The 15,155-nt window shown below is 44.7% G+C and overlaps 1 protein-coding gene across 4 annotated transcripts in view; it reads right to left on the bottom strand.

Annotated features, from left to right (window-relative positions):
- Window positions 1-2,817: 2,817 nt before the first annotated feature.
- LOC106561101 (aggrecan core protein) overlaps window positions 2,818-15,155 on the bottom strand; it is a 52,684-nt gene continuing 40,346 nt past the window's right edge. For 3 of the 4 annotated variants that reach the window (XM_014124731.2, XM_014124729.2, XM_014124730.2), the window contains exons 4-18: window positions 14,569-14,743; window positions 13,811-13,938; window positions 10,669-10,962; window positions 10,244-10,543; window positions 9,877-10,051; window positions 9,498-9,625; window positions 8,903-9,196; window positions 8,671-8,772; window positions 7,303-8,469; window positions 7,029-7,142; window positions 4,971-5,129; window positions 4,650-4,732; window positions 4,273-4,417; window positions 3,715-3,897; window positions 2,818-3,156 (exon numbers count right to left, since the gene is read on the bottom strand). In XM_014124731.2, coding sequence (XP_013980206.1) covers window positions 3,065-3,156; window positions 3,715-3,897; window positions 4,273-4,417; window positions 4,650-4,732; window positions 4,971-5,129; window positions 7,029-7,142; window positions 7,303-8,469; window positions 8,671-8,772; window positions 8,903-9,196; window positions 9,498-9,625; window positions 9,877-10,051; window positions 10,244-10,543; window positions 10,669-10,962; window positions 13,811-13,938; window positions 14,569-14,743 — 3,539 coding nt within the window. In that variant the 3' untranslated portion in view covers window positions 2,818-3,064. The remainder of the gene's footprint in view (window positions 3,157-3,714; window positions 3,898-4,272; window positions 4,418-4,649; window positions 4,733-4,970; window positions 5,130-7,028; window positions 7,143-7,302; window positions 8,470-8,670; window positions 8,773-8,902; window positions 9,197-9,497; window positions 9,626-9,876; window positions 10,052-10,243; window positions 10,544-10,668; window positions 10,963-13,810; window positions 13,939-14,568; window positions 14,744-15,155) is intronic. The other variant, XM_014124732.2, reaches the window with a different exon arrangement.

Below are 15,155 nucleotides of genomic sequence, written 5' to 3'. Positions count from 1 at the left end.
GGCTACTGCCTGGGAAGGTCTCCCACTCAGAAATACAAGATGGGGAGGGGAGCGGGGGTAGGTTGACCTCAGGTCTCCTCACTGGAAGCCCGAGGTAGGGGGAGCGGGGAATCTATCAAATAGCGCACCTCGAACTTTGTACAGTACTAATGCAATTAGTAAAATCAGTCACACTACAAAATGTTACCAAATAAACCATAATTCATTCATAATACTGTGAATATATAGTTTCACAGACATATTGTTGCATTTTTTTCTGGTTTGTACGAAATCATTAAGAATAATATAAAACCAGTCAGCACACCACCAAGGTGAATTTGATAAGTCTTGATTCTTGGTTGACAGTGCTGGGGGATGGGTAATGTATTGACGGTTGAGTGCCAAATCAACACAAATTTGTTTCTATTTGTCTTTGTTACTTATGAGTCTTATTTATGTATATATTTTATATTTATATAGTTTTAAATGTTATGATTATTTGTGTTGTTCCAAATGTCGGAATAAAAATTACAGTCAGTGCAGAATGGAGCCATACCATCTAGAACCTTCCACTTCCTGAGTGTTGCTAGCATTAGGCTAATGTTGTGCAATCATTTCGGACATGTAGCCTATTTGAATCATTATGGAACTCAGACCACACTTAGCAGGTTAAACCTGGAGCTCGGCGAACGGTTCATAACGACTGGACCGTTGTCATACAGTTCGATGATTAGTAAGGCTTAGGGTAGATTTATAGGACTATTGTTCAACCCCTATTGTACACTTTTTCCCACCTTCCAATATTTCATGGATTGAACTTGAATATGACAACTTTCAGGATGAATCAAACCAATATATTTCTTGCGCGTAAGGGAACCTCGTCAGCAAACCTCATTACGTACCTTCATAAGGTAAGTCTGAGTACCAACTACTGAGAAGTGCGTAGGAAAGGCGTGCACAAGAAAGGCATCATTTATTACGTCAAAATCAGGTCCATAATGCTGTGCACAAAGTATCCCCTCAATTATACGTATTCGAGTCTTCCCAAGTACCCCCTGTGAATAGGCCAGATACCCCCAGGGTTGCTAGTACCCCAGGTTGAGAACCACTGCCCAAATATCCCCCACAAAGGCACAGAGTGACACTCAGAGATCAACATTGTCAGTCGGACTATCAAAATCATGTATAATGTGCTTTGGTGTTTATATACAGTGAGGGAAAAAAGTATTTGATCCCCTGCTGATTTTGTACGTTTGCCCACTGACAAAGAAATGATCAGTCTATAATTTTAATGGTAGGTTTATTTGAACAGTGAGAGACAGAATAACAACAACAAAATCCAGAAAAACGCATGTCAAAAATGTTATAAATTGATTTGCATTTTAATGAGGGAAATAAGTATTTGACCCCCTCTCAATCAGAAAGATTTCTGGCTCCCAGGTGTCTTTTATACAGGTAACGAGCTGAGATTAGGAGCACACTCTTAAAGGGAGTGCTCCTAATCTCAGCTTGTTACCTGTATAAAAGACACCTGTCCACAGAAGCAATCAATCAGATTCCAAACTCTCCTCCATGGCCAAGACCAAAGAGCTCTCCAAGGATGTCAGGGACAAGATTGTAGACGTACACAAGGCTGGAATGGGCTACAAGACCATCGCCAAGCAGCTTGGTGAGAAGGTGACAACAGTTGGTGAGATTATTCGCAAATGGAAGAAACACAAAAGAACTGTCAATCTCCCTCGGCCTGGGGCTCCATGCAAGATCTCACCTCGTGGAGTTGCAATGATCATGAGAACGGCGAGGAATCAGCCCAGAACTATACGGGGAGGATCTTGTCAATGATCTCAAGGCAGCTGGGACCATAGTCACCAAGAAAACAATTGGTAACACACTACGCCGTGAAGGACTGAAATCCTGCAAGGTCCCCCTGCTCAAGAAAGCACATATACATACCCGTCTGAAGTTTGCCAATGAACATCTGAATGATTCAGAGGACAACTGGTGAAAGTGTTGTGGTCAGATGAGACCAAAATGGAGCTCTTTGGCATCAACTCAACTCGCCATGGATGAATGCTGCCTATGACCCGAAGAACACCATCCCCACTGTCAAACATGGAGGTGGAAACATTATGCTTTGGGGGTGTTTTTCTGCTAAGGGGACAGGACAACTTCACCGCATCAAAGGGACGATGGACGGGGCCATGTACCGTCAAATCTTGGGTGAGAACCTCCTTCCCTCAGCCAGGGCATTGAAAATGGGTCGTGGATGGGTATTCCAGCATGACAATGACCCAAAACACACGGCCAAGGCAACAAAGGAGTGGCTCAAGAAGAAGCACATTAAGGTCCTGGAGTGGCCTAGCCAGTCTCCAGACCTTAATCCCATAGAAAATCTGTGGAGGGGAGCTGAAGGTTTGAGTTGCCAAACGTCAGCCTCGAAACCTTAATGACTTGGAGAAGATCTGCAAAGAGGAGTGGGACAAAATCCCTCTTGAGGTGTGTGCAAACCTGGTGGCCAACTACAAGAAACGTCTGACCTCTGTGATTGCCAACAAGGGTTTTGCCACCAAGTACTAAGTCATGTTTTGCAGAGGGGTCAAATACTTATTTCCCTCATTAAAATGCAAATAATTTTATAACATTTTTGACATGCGTTTTCTGGATTTTTTTTGTTTGTTATTCTGTCTCTCACTGTTCAAATAAACCTACCATTAAAATTATAGACTGATCATTTCTTTGTCAGTGGGCAAACATACAAAATCAGCAGGGGATCAAATACTTTTTTCCCTCACTGTATATATATATATATATATATATATATATATATATATATATATATATATATATACACATGATGGGAATCAGGGCTGGAAATGAGGGAATTCAATCATTTTGACATGTAAAAATTTGCTATAGGTGAATTCAAGGATTTTTTCATTGGTGGGTTTCCAAAGTAACTTTTCCCCATTTCCACCCCTGGTGGGAACTTTATCTCTTTTGGTCAGGCAAAATGGCATTGAATATCAATGTTTCTTTACAAGAGCGGTCCATTTTGTTCTCTTTTAGTGTGTCCCTTCAGTCCTGCTTAGAGAAGCTTCCGCCATGACCGACTGTTGGTTGCTTTAGACCGTCTCCTGATGGACCTCTTATGTAGTCGGTTGCTGGGGGTGGCACCAGCTGAGGGAGAGAGAGGCGCATGTTGATGACATCCTTAAAACATTGCTGAATAACCATCAAAGATAAAGAATAAGGAAATTCCAAAGTGCAGGGGTATTCAAAACTGAGCCTGGAGGTCAGGAGTACTGCTGGGCTTCTCTTCTACCTGATAATTAATTGCACCCACCTCTAAATCAGTCCTTGATTAGAGGGAAAGAATGAAAATCAGCAGTGGAACTTGCTTCGAGGTCCAGATAAATGTTAAATGTGCCTGCCATAGTGTCTCGCCTACCTTACATATCTCGCCTACCTTACTTTAATGTTATTTATTGCCTTGTTTCCCTAGAGATGTCTATATTTCTCAAGTGTGTGAATGTTGTGTCTCTTTTTGTATTGTTAATCTGTAAGTATGTATGATGTCATCTGCAAGGTTAATAGACGCTAATCTCCGAACCCAGGGACCCAGAAACAATCTATCTAGCTACTCGATTGACTCTGGAGGGGGGGGCTGAGGTTTTGAATCTGAGTTGATGGGAGTAGACGAGACACGATGGATTAAACAAGGAAGGTCAGACTCACGTCCTATACACTCCACTTGTGGCTCCTCCCACCGCCCGTCGGGAAGGCAGCGTGCAGCAGGTGGGTGGCGCCTTGTGAAGCCCGTGTCACACTGGTAGAGCACTATAGAGTTGACGGGGTAGCGGTCTCTTCTGCTGCCCATCGGCCTGGCGTTGTCGACCTCAGGGGGGGAGTGGCACACGACTGGGAAGAAAGGGGAAACCAGAAGAATTGGCCGAAGGAAATGATCTCATGAGATCTGTCTGTTTGTATCCAGCGGTGTCGATAAAGTCAGGGTTTGAATAACACATTGACTCTTTGTTGTGCCCTACAAATAGCGAGCTGGACCAACAATAATGTTTTTGGGGGTACCAATTTGTTTTAAGACTCACAGTTTCATCTCACTTCAATTAACACCTGATTAACCCTTATTTGTGCGTAGTCACCCCCGGACAGCCCTATTTTTCAAAAAGCATGGCCGAGTGCTATTTTTCTGTCTTTCTGGCTCAGCCACTAACAGCTGACCAAATTAATGTTCTGTGCCCCCTGACCCTCAACCACTTAACCCCTACTCCCTACCAGGTTCACTCTTGCAGGTGAAGGGCAGGTGGTAGTTGCAGGGAACATCGTTCCACTGGCCGTTCTCATGCCAGATCATCACGACACAGTCCTCTCCAGAGTTAAAGTAGTTATCGGGCTGGTTGGGCCTCCAGTTCTCAAATTCCTGCATGCGAAGACGTCAACACAGGACCATTTGATTAGAAAGGAGGATAAAAATGGAATGAAGAAGTGAAATGGTAACTTAATATTAATATCAATAATAATAATGTTATTCATGTTGCTTACGCAACTAAAAGTAAAGTCAAATCTAATAAAAAAAAAAGCAAAGTACAGTAAAATAAAGTAGGGGACCAGAGTAGGGGATACCTGAACTGGTCGAGAGAAAAACAACTCACCAATGGACTCCCATCTGTCCAGCGGAACTCATTCTGCACGCCCTTGTCATTGAGTCCAATCCACTGATAGTCCTGAGCATTAGCTATATGGAAAATAGAACATTGAGCTGTCATGTACAGTGTGTATCAGATATGTTCTATGTTTGTGCAAAAAATGTATTGCACACACGTGTGCATGGACACACACCCAAACCACCCACCCACGCACACACACACACACACACACACACACACACACACACACACACACACACACACACACACACACACACACACACACACACACACACACACACACACACACACACACACAATACTCACAGTTGACAAACTCCTGCTCCTGTTGGGAGGTGATGCTGACCAGGTGGGAGTTGAGCTCTTGGCAGCGCTGCTCAGCGTCGGGCCAGGTGTCTCTCTCTAGAAAGTGCATGTAGCAGCTCCCCATGAACTCCACCCAGCCTTCGGCACAGCCCTGCACTGCTGCACACAAACAGATAGATAGACACATTAACACATTTACTGTAGAATGTTGGCTATTTATTTCATTTATACAACCCTCCCCCTCCCTTGTAACCATAGGCGGCGCTACCATAAGGCTAGCTGTAACCATAGACGGCATGTCCATAAGGCTAGCTGTAACCATAGACGGCGCTACCATAAGGCTAGCTGTAACCATAGGCGGCGCTACCATAAGGCTAGCTGTAACCATAGACGGCGCTACCATAAGGCTAGCTGTAACCATAGGCGGCGCTACCATAAGGCTAGCTGTAACCATAGGCGGCGCTACCATAAGGCTAGCTGTAACCATAGGCGGCGCTACCATAAGGCTAGCTGTAACCATAGGCGGCGCTACCATAAGGCTAGCTGTAACCATAGGCGGCACTACCATTGTGTTTTGTCACACAACACAATGCCACAGATGTCTGAAGTTTTGAGGGAGCGTGCAATTTGCATGCTGACTGCACGAATGTCCACCAGAGCTGTTACCAGATAATTGAATGTTAATTTCTCTCTCGTTTCAGAGAATTTGTCAGTACATCCAACCTGCCTCACAACCACAGACCACGTGTAACCACGCAGGCTCAGGACCTCCACATCCGGCTTCTTCACCTGCGGGATCGTCTGAGACCAGTCACTCAGACAGCTGATGCAACTGAGGAGTATTTCTGTCTGTAATAAAGTCCCTTTGTGTTGAAAAACTAAGTCTGATTGGCTGGACCTGGCTCCCCAGTGGGTGGCCCTGGCTCCCAAGTGGGTGGGCCTATACCCGTTGGCCTACCCATGGCTGCGCCCCTGCCAAGTCATTTGAAATCCATAGATTAGGGCCTAATTACTATTGCAATTGACCGATTGCCTTATATGAACTGTAACTCAGTAAAATCGTTGAAATGTTTGCATGTTGCTTTGACTGATTCCTAAATGTTATGCAACTCAAATATACAGAAATAACATACATTTTTCAAAACTATTTCAATCTGTTACTTGGACTTGGTTGTTACTGAAATGGTTGTTCCAGTTTAGATGTTTAGGGTAATCTTAGTTTTCCCAACCCTAGCAGTCATTCTGAATGCAGTTTGCAGGTGATTTTTTTTACTCTAAATGTCAGTTTTCGTCACTCTGGAGGAATTATGCATCACTTTGCAAGCCAGAATAACGTGACTTGCAGGACTCATGTAGACTGTAAACTATGAGCTTCAGGCCACTGTATTAGGTAAAACTTGGCCCTCAAAATAAGGCTTTATGAAATATGTATTGTTTTTTCTTGAATAGTAACATTTAAATGGCAACAAATTCACTTTGTTTCTCACTTGGTGAAGACTGTAAGGGAATGAATGCAACAATCATGTCTCTGTCACTAGCAAACACAGTCATGGGTGGTACTGGTAACTCAAATTTAATCGAAAGGCACCCGGGGAAATGTGCAAATAAGGCTTAAAACCCTACAGCAGGGCTATTCAATTCCATTCCTGGAGGGGCCAAAACATTTCTGGTTTTGGATTTTTGTACCATCCCGTTTATGGTTCTTCAGAGACCCTAAAATGGTTCCCCTATGGTATCGCTCTCAATAACATTACCTTTGTTTTTAAAAGTGTAGATGACCCTTGAATTGCGAATGTCAGTGAAAGGTCCAGACAGCCATATCACAATTTTTCAAAATATAATCGCGGCAAACATAGTTTGAGACTCACGCGCCGCCTATGCCTGTAACGGTATACATTGTGGGACATGGCAACTTTCATTTGCATGTAAACACAAAAATAACAAAAGATTGATAACAGAGACAACCGGGAATGTTGAGTGAAATGTCTATGATAGATATGCCTGCTTGTAATCACGTGAATACATCTTGTAACACATAGTGTTGTCACTGACACTCACATGTGCTGCAGTCCTCTCCAGTGAATCCATGTGGGCATTGGCACAAAGCAATGCCATCCTGCACAGAACAGGTGCCTGTGCCACACGGATTGGGCTCACAAAGGTCAGGAGTAGCTAGAAAGAGGTAGGGTCAGAATATAATGCATTGATTAGACAATATGCTTACTAGGGGGCATTGGTGGATGAAGCAAAGTAAACAATGGCTTATCGTAGATACTACAACCAATGGCCTATAGAACACTTCTTTGATCAAATGATCAAATAAGCTTTTTACCATCAACTACAGCGGGCTCCTCCACCACAACAGGGGTCACCATTGAGACAGCAGTTGCTGTTGTTGGGCTAGAGAAGAATGCAGAAGGTGCCGTGACATTGATTGTCTCCGTGGGCCCTTCCAGCCCTTCTTGCTCCTGCCCTTTCTGCTCATGGCCTTCCTGCTCCTGGCCTTCCTCCACCAGGTCCAGGTCGTCCCCTCTTCCCGTGTTTCCCAGATAGGTGATATACTCTGGGTAAGTCATGGTAGACCCAGGGGGCAGCACCACAGACAGGCCTTCTGCGACCGTTGACTCCCCCAGGGAGAGCCCACTGGCTGAGGTGCTCCCTTCATGCTGGCTACTGCCGTCTCCACTGACCTCTACGTAGCCCCGACCCTGCTCTGGACGCCACCGTGTTGTCACCTCCATCATCTCGTCTTCTGTCAGCAAGATGACCTCATGGCCTGAGTGGGATCCGTCACCACTGGATGGGAATCCAGAGCCGCTGTGAAAACCGGAAGGATAACCAGAGGGGAAACCGCTTGGAAAACCAGAGGCGAAGGGCTGGTAGCCAGAGACCTCCTGCTCTCCCGAGGGCTTCTCGGTCAGGTCAATGAGACCTGAATGCTCGAAAGATATGTCGGGAAGTCCGGAGCCAGAAGTGCTGGTCACATCCCCGCTGAAGAAGCCACCCGATCCGGACACTCCACTGGAGCCACTGACATCCACACCTCCTTGTCCTAACTCCTGTCCGGTGGGCTGCTGCTTGGAGATGTCCACCATCTCTCCGTCCACCATGATGATGACAGAGTCCCCGCTACCGCTCAGGTCCCCAGATACCCCACTGCCACTACCGGAGTGGGGAAGGACACCGGACGGTAGCCCACCGCTGAACTCTCCCACCCCCACCCCGGAGCCACTATTCCCAGACCCAACTCTAGAGGTGTAAGTGACAGTGGTGCTCCCCTCTACTGCTTCCTGTAGACCTCCAGAGCTAGAGCCCTGTCCTGACAAGATGTGCCCACTGCCCTCGAATGTGACTGGGAAGCCAGACCCGGAGCCCTCGCCACTGGCCCCACCAGATGTATCTCCGCTACCAGGGGTTCCACTGCCACTACCACTGGTAGAATGCTCAGCTAAGCCTGAACCAGACACATCCACAGATACAGGTGGTACGATGGGGCTCACTGAAAAACCACAGAGAGAGAACAAAGGAAAAAGAACATGTAGTATTAATGCACTCTGACTAGAAAACAGCTTGTGCATTTAGATTTTAATTCTCTTTCACATTACTGTTACGTTTGGCATGGTCGGCAGGATAAATGTACAGGAAATACTAGCAGTGATATAGAAAGACCCGTTGACCACTTAATATAGAGATATGTTACCAGGAGTCAATGGTTCTATTCTGTTCGTCATGTTGATAATTTCCTCCTCGACAACTACAGTGACGTTGAGTCTGGTTTCAGTGTGAATAATCGTAGGTTCAGCTACAAAATAAAGAAAACCAACACAATATCATTTTCATGCTTTTAACAGTGGCTGTATTTGGGCTTAAACAGTTTGAGATTTAACAGCCACCCAATTGATGACTTTGAACAGATCCAAACTCATACATACCTCTGAAGCAGTATGCGTCGTATCTGGAGTGCTGGTCAGGGTGTCCCGTCTGGTTGGGGAAGGCGTATATGGTGTGTACCCCAGCCTTGCCTCCTCCACAGTGGGGCCTGGGGTTGTGGATGGGGTAGCGGATGCTGCGGTCCTGCAGCCAGCCTGGACGGCACTTGTCAAAGCCCTGTCTCCAAGCGGCATAGAGCTGCCCTGTGGTGGCTAGCGTGGTGTTGAGCTTCTGACAGTGGGCCACGGCCTCCTTGTAGGAGAAGCTGTCATAGTCGCTGGTGTAGAACAGCTCCCCTGAGAGATGAGGGAGAAGAGAATGCAGGTGGTTTTACTAGGGCGACCACATGTCCCGGATTGAGTGGGACAGTCCTGCATTTTGGGCCGCATGCTGCCCCCAAAATATTCATGCAGGCTACGCTGTCCTGCGAATGTCATACAAAATCATCAAGTTTGGGTCACTGCATTTGGGTATTTTAAATGTAGAAGAAGAAGAAGAAATCTCTCAACATCTGAAGCTAAGCTCTGAAGAAGAAGAAGACGAAGGCGAAGAAGGAGAAAAAGAAGAAGAATAGGGTCCATGCACCATGTCACTGACCCTTGAGGCGGTCCACATAGCAGTAGACATCGTATCGCTCAGTAGCGGGTCTCAGGCCATAGGACCTCACCCCTGGGAGATGCTCCAGGTTCCCTGAACACTTATCTCTGGGAGACAGGATGGGGTACCTGACCACAGGAGAGAGCAAACTGTCACTATGCAGGTAAGGGTTAAGGTCACGGTTGACGGTTAACGAAGCAGTTCTACTAGGGTCCTCTTTAGGAAAAGAGAAAGTAAAATTTAGTTTTTCCGTTATCTCAATCAGAGAATTTCTGCAATCATGAGGAAATATGCAGGGAAGGGATTTCTGTAAAACCAGAATTGTGCAACCCTACTGAGAAGACTACTGGACTACTGAAATATACCCTGTCTATCTCACCTGACAGTCTGGTCCCTGAGCCAGCCTGCATCACAGTGGTGGAACCCTGCCTCGTAGGCTGCCTGGAGCTGCTGAGAGCTGGCGATGACCGCACCAACGCTCTGACAGGCCAGCTGGGCCTCCACGAAGGACAGGGCATAGCGACTGGAGCCAGCACGGTAGTGGAACACTACACCTATATTGAGGGACGGAAGGAGGGAGGAGTAGGAAGACCGGGAGGTAGAGAGAAAGAAGGGAGATATGGGGAGGGAAGAGACAAACAGAACCAAACACAGAATTTGTGTTATTACCCTTGAAAATGAAAATGGCAACAACGGCAAAATCTAAACAATTTCCGCCCTGACGTTGACCAGCACAATCTGCTAACCTGTAGGAGACATGGCAGTGTCATTGTCACGAGGGAACTCGGAGGCCACATTAGGTTTAGCTGTCACCCTGCTGATGACCTCTTCCCCCACGACCGGGGTGACCTTGGCATACGTGTAATTTACACTGGGGAGGATGGGTAAGGGCAATTCCATGCTGGTGGTGTCCAGGAGGGCTTGGGTCAGAACCTCCCCTTGTGCCTCAGCCTCAGGGGCGGTGGTATGCCCCAGGTAAACTATGGGTCCAGCTGTGATGGTGGCCACCTCTGGGAATGGGGTGGTCTTGACTTCGCCGTCGTCTTCTGTGAAATAGACCATTGGCAGCATGAAAGTTAAAGCCACACTCTGTGTTACTGGAAATCACTCTGGCTTTAAGACACCTAAATGAAATTCATAATTACACCTTCAACACTTTTTTTACACTTACCTTGGTAGCAGATAGCGTCGTAGCGGGAGTCTGGATAGGGGTAGCCTGTTTGGTTAGGGAACAGGTACACGGTCCTCACTCCAAGTAGTCCTCCACCGCACTGCGGCCTGGCGATGTTGATAGGGTAGCGGACGCTTCTATCTGCCAGCCAGCCCGCGTTGCACACATCCATGCCAGCCTTCCAGGCCAGGTACAGCTGCCCTGTGGTGGCCAGCTTGGCCCCTAGTTTGGCACACTGGTCCATTGCCTGGTAAAAGGCGAACTTCTCCACGGACATGGAGTAGAACACTCTGCCTGGGGATGATGTAGAGGGGAATGCAAAGAGTGATAAACAGAGGCAGGCAGGCAAACTGACAAACAGAAAGTTATCGGTCATGATTTCCGCTTCTTACTTCTCAAGCTAATATAATATATTAGGCTAGCTAGTTGGGTAGCTTTGCATGGCAAGTGCATCAGCAATCAACATCAAGTTGATGACCAGCTAACGATTCCAGGGAGAGAGAACGTTTTTGCAATGTTACGTAATGTTCCCCTAATGTTTGAGTGTCCAGTTTTCCGTTAACACGGAAACATTATATCTATGCTAGCAAAAACCTTTTGAGAACCTTTTTAGCATGTTTTGGCATTGGAGTTAGGAAAACATTCCCTTAATGTCAAACAGAATATACCCAGAGTGTGGTTACCATGTTCTCAGAACATACAATATTAATCTTCTAGACAAGTTTCATGGGACGTTGCAAGAACATTCCGTTTCCAGTTTTCTGAGGGTTAAGGGAATATTACATGAATTAACGTCCCTCCAAACGTACACAGAACATGGTTGCCAGGTCTCAGAATATACGATATTAATGTTCTGCCATGTTCTCAGAACATGAGATATTGTTATAGACACGTTTCATGGGAACGCTGCAAGAACATTCATGAGTCCATTTTTCTGAGGGTTAGGAGAGTATTCCATCAACGTCCCACCAAACATACAAAGAATATGGTTGCCATGTTCTCAGAACATAAGATATTAATGTTCTAGACACGTTCTAGACACCCCAAAAATGCCCCCCCCCAAAAAAAAATGTTTTGTTTCATTAGACATCACGCCTTGTTACTGTTGCCAAGACAATCAGGGCCCTGATTGCTGAGCGACCGATCAATTCATAGCTCTTTATATGTTGACAAGCTTAGGGATACTCACACACTGCATTTGACATACAGTGTTTTAACTTACATATTTGACACACATGATTACATTGTGCATGTTCATTTATACAGTAATTATTATTCAACAGTCCTCACCTGGGATTTGAATTCACAAACTGTTGGTTCACAGTAATACTCCAATCTTCCTGCTATGCTACCATGTCCGTGTAAGGTATCAATTAATCAGACTATTCTCTCATCATTGATTTAATTTAATTATTTAAGCAATTTAAGGGCTTTCAGTATAGTTGTCTAATATTGATGGGGCATGTTAACCTGTTTAATTGATATTCCTGAATCACTACGATCAATAAAGGTTTTGCTTGAGTGTACAGAGCAATTTAACAGAGCATTTGCTTACCACCCTATTGCTTACAGCATTACACCTATCAAGTTGTTTCAGATTAGTGCCTGGAGAGGATGGGGTAGGGTTTCTTCTGGACAGGACAGGGCCTAACTGTACTGGCCCAATAAGCACATTTCTTAGAGATTTCCGTTATTGGGACAGTGGTTAGGGTGTTTGTCATTGGTGCTGGTGGCCTAGGTTTCGAGACCCACTAGGGAAATCACCCTACTCTCACATTATTAAGATTAAGGCAGCCCTCCGCACCTCTCTAATTCAGAGGGGTTGGGTTAAATGCGGTAGACACATTTCAGTTCAATGCATTCAGTTGTACAACTGACTAGTTATCCCCCTTTCTCTTTCCTTTCTTAACAAGATATGTTAACGTCATTATTGGGCAAAAGTTACAACACACTAACCTGATCTAAGAAACCCTAACCCCTCCTCACTATAGGCACTTATGTAGATGAAAACAACTTGATAGGTGTAAGCAATAGGGTGAATTCACTTTGAAGTAAATCTCTGCAACTTTTAAGAGTACACTCAAGAAAAACTATTTGATTGATCATAGTGATTCAGGAGTATCATTAAAACAGGTTAACAGGCCCCACCAACATTAGACAGCTATACAGAAAGCCCTTAAATTGCTGAAATAAGTCAATCGAACCAAATCAACGATGAGAAAAGTCAGATTCACCGACGCCTGACACGGTCATGGTGGCATAGTGGGTAGATTGGAGTAATGTGAACCAAGACGTTGTGAGTGCAAATCCCAGGTGAGGACATGTTGAATAATAACTAATGTATAAATGAACATGCACAATGTAAATATCTACACCAAATGTTCAAGTTGAAAACACTACTGTATGTTAAAAGCACGGTGTGTGATTATCCCCAAACTTGCCGACATATAAAGAGCTATGAATGGATCAGTGGCTTAACTTTCAGGGCTCATCAATCAAGGCCTTGATTGGATCGGCAAAAGTAATAAGGTGTGACGGGTAATTCAATATTTTTTTGGGGGGGGAGAATGTTTCTTTGGGACCATCAGGTGACGGCGTGACAACTGATACACAGAAATGTTCCCATGAAACATGTCTAGAACATTAATATCTTATGTTCTGAGAACATGGCAAGCATTTTCTTTGTATTGTTTGGGGGGAAATTCGTGGAATATTCTTCTAACCCTCAGAAAACTGGACACATTAATGTTCTTGCAATGTTCCCATGAAACATGCCTATAACATTATTATCTTAAGTTCTGAGAACATTGTAACCATGTTCTGGGTAAGTTCTATTTCACCTGAAAGGAATGGTCTCTTGGAAACATTCTTCGCACATTACGGGTACATTACTATGAAAACGTTAGTTAATGACCTAATGAGACTCTTAAAAGGGAACAGTCCTCTAAAGTTGTGGGAACGTTTGTTGCTGGCTGGGTGTAGCTCATATTATGCTTTGCATAATACTTTGACTTTAAATGATCATGCCCCTATTTATAGGCTATAAATCATTTAACTTAGATGCGTATCAACGTGCAACACAAAACAGCTTGCATAATGACCATGATAACCATGACAAACTACAATATTTGTTGTTGAGTACCTGACATCTTCTGTGCGAAGCAGTACACGTCATAGGTCTCGTTGACCTCTCTCACGCCGTAGGTTCGCACGCCCGGGAACTCATCCTTGTCTCCAAAGCAACCCTCACGAGGCTCATGGATGGGGTACCTTGAGTAGATCACGTGACATGGCAAATAAAAAAAAGGTGTATACACATGACACATCAATTAGTCTGAAATTATATATCTTTTAAAAACCCCAAACGGTTATAACGTTGCTTCATTCCAAACCATGGTTTAGAACCCCCGTACTCAACTGGCGGACTGTGGTCCGGAGCCGGACTTAGAACGGGGTCAACATGGGGATTGTAGAATTGCAGTAAATGAGCTTCAAAACAGAAAAAAATGCCCCATGCAAAATGTGTAGAATTGCAGGAAATTAGCTTTAAAACTGCAAAATGTTCTTTCCGCCAACAAAAGGGGTGTGAACAGTTTGGGGTCGCATGGGTTGCGAGGTGGGGGTTTGTTACTACGCCAAAAAATGGCAATATCCATCTGGACTTTTGCCACCTAGGAAATTTGTGTGACTGGATCTTCTCAAATAGTACTTGAGTACCCCTCGTCTAGAACAACATTTCACATCCCCACAAAACCCTTCAGGTTAGTTCATTTCTACAGTATATCCACATGAAAACATCAAAGATGGCTTCCCTAAAACAAGTGACTGACAATAGTGCACATGGCTTACCTAAAACAGTCATGACAGATAACGGTTCACAGTTTAGTACGTCAGAATTACCTGACTGTTTGGTCAGATAGCCAACCGGCATCACATTGGTGGAAGCCATCATCAAAGGCAGCCTGTAGCTGGGCTGGGGTGGCGATGGTGGCACTGTTCTGGATACAGGCAGCCTTGGCCCTCTCAAAGTTCAGAGTGTAGCGAGTAGAGATGGCTCGGTAGTGGAACACAATACCTGGGAAGGAGAGAACAAATTGCCCTCACTGTATTATTATTGATTATTATACAATTTCAGAGGGTAGGCTAGTGTATATATGAGGAAGAGTATTGTTTAGGTGCTATTGAAGGGATATTTCACTCCAAAAATATAATATCGTTTTCAAACTAAAAAGTTATTGGGAGAGGGATCTTGCTTACTAATTTTGCTTTCCTATTGAACATACTACTTTCCGTATGAAATATTATAATTTATTTACATTTTGAGGATTAAATAGAAACATCGTTTGACTTGTTTGGAAGAAGTTTAGCGGTAGCTTTTTGGACTCCTTTGTCTGCATGTTGAACGAGTCGATTTTCGAAATCAATGGTGCCAACTAAACTGACTTTTTACGATATAAAGAAGGATTTTATCTAACAAAACGACCATT

Source organism: Salmo salar, chromosome ssa10 (assembly GCF_905237065.1).
Source record: "Salmo salar chromosome ssa10, Ssal_v3.1, whole genome shotgun sequence".
In the NCBI taxonomy this organism is placed as follows: domain Eukaryota; kingdom Metazoa; phylum Chordata; class Actinopteri; order Salmoniformes; family Salmonidae; genus Salmo; species Salmo salar.
Note: the sequence above shows the minus strand (reverse complement) of the source record. Positions and strands in the feature narration are given on the sequence as shown.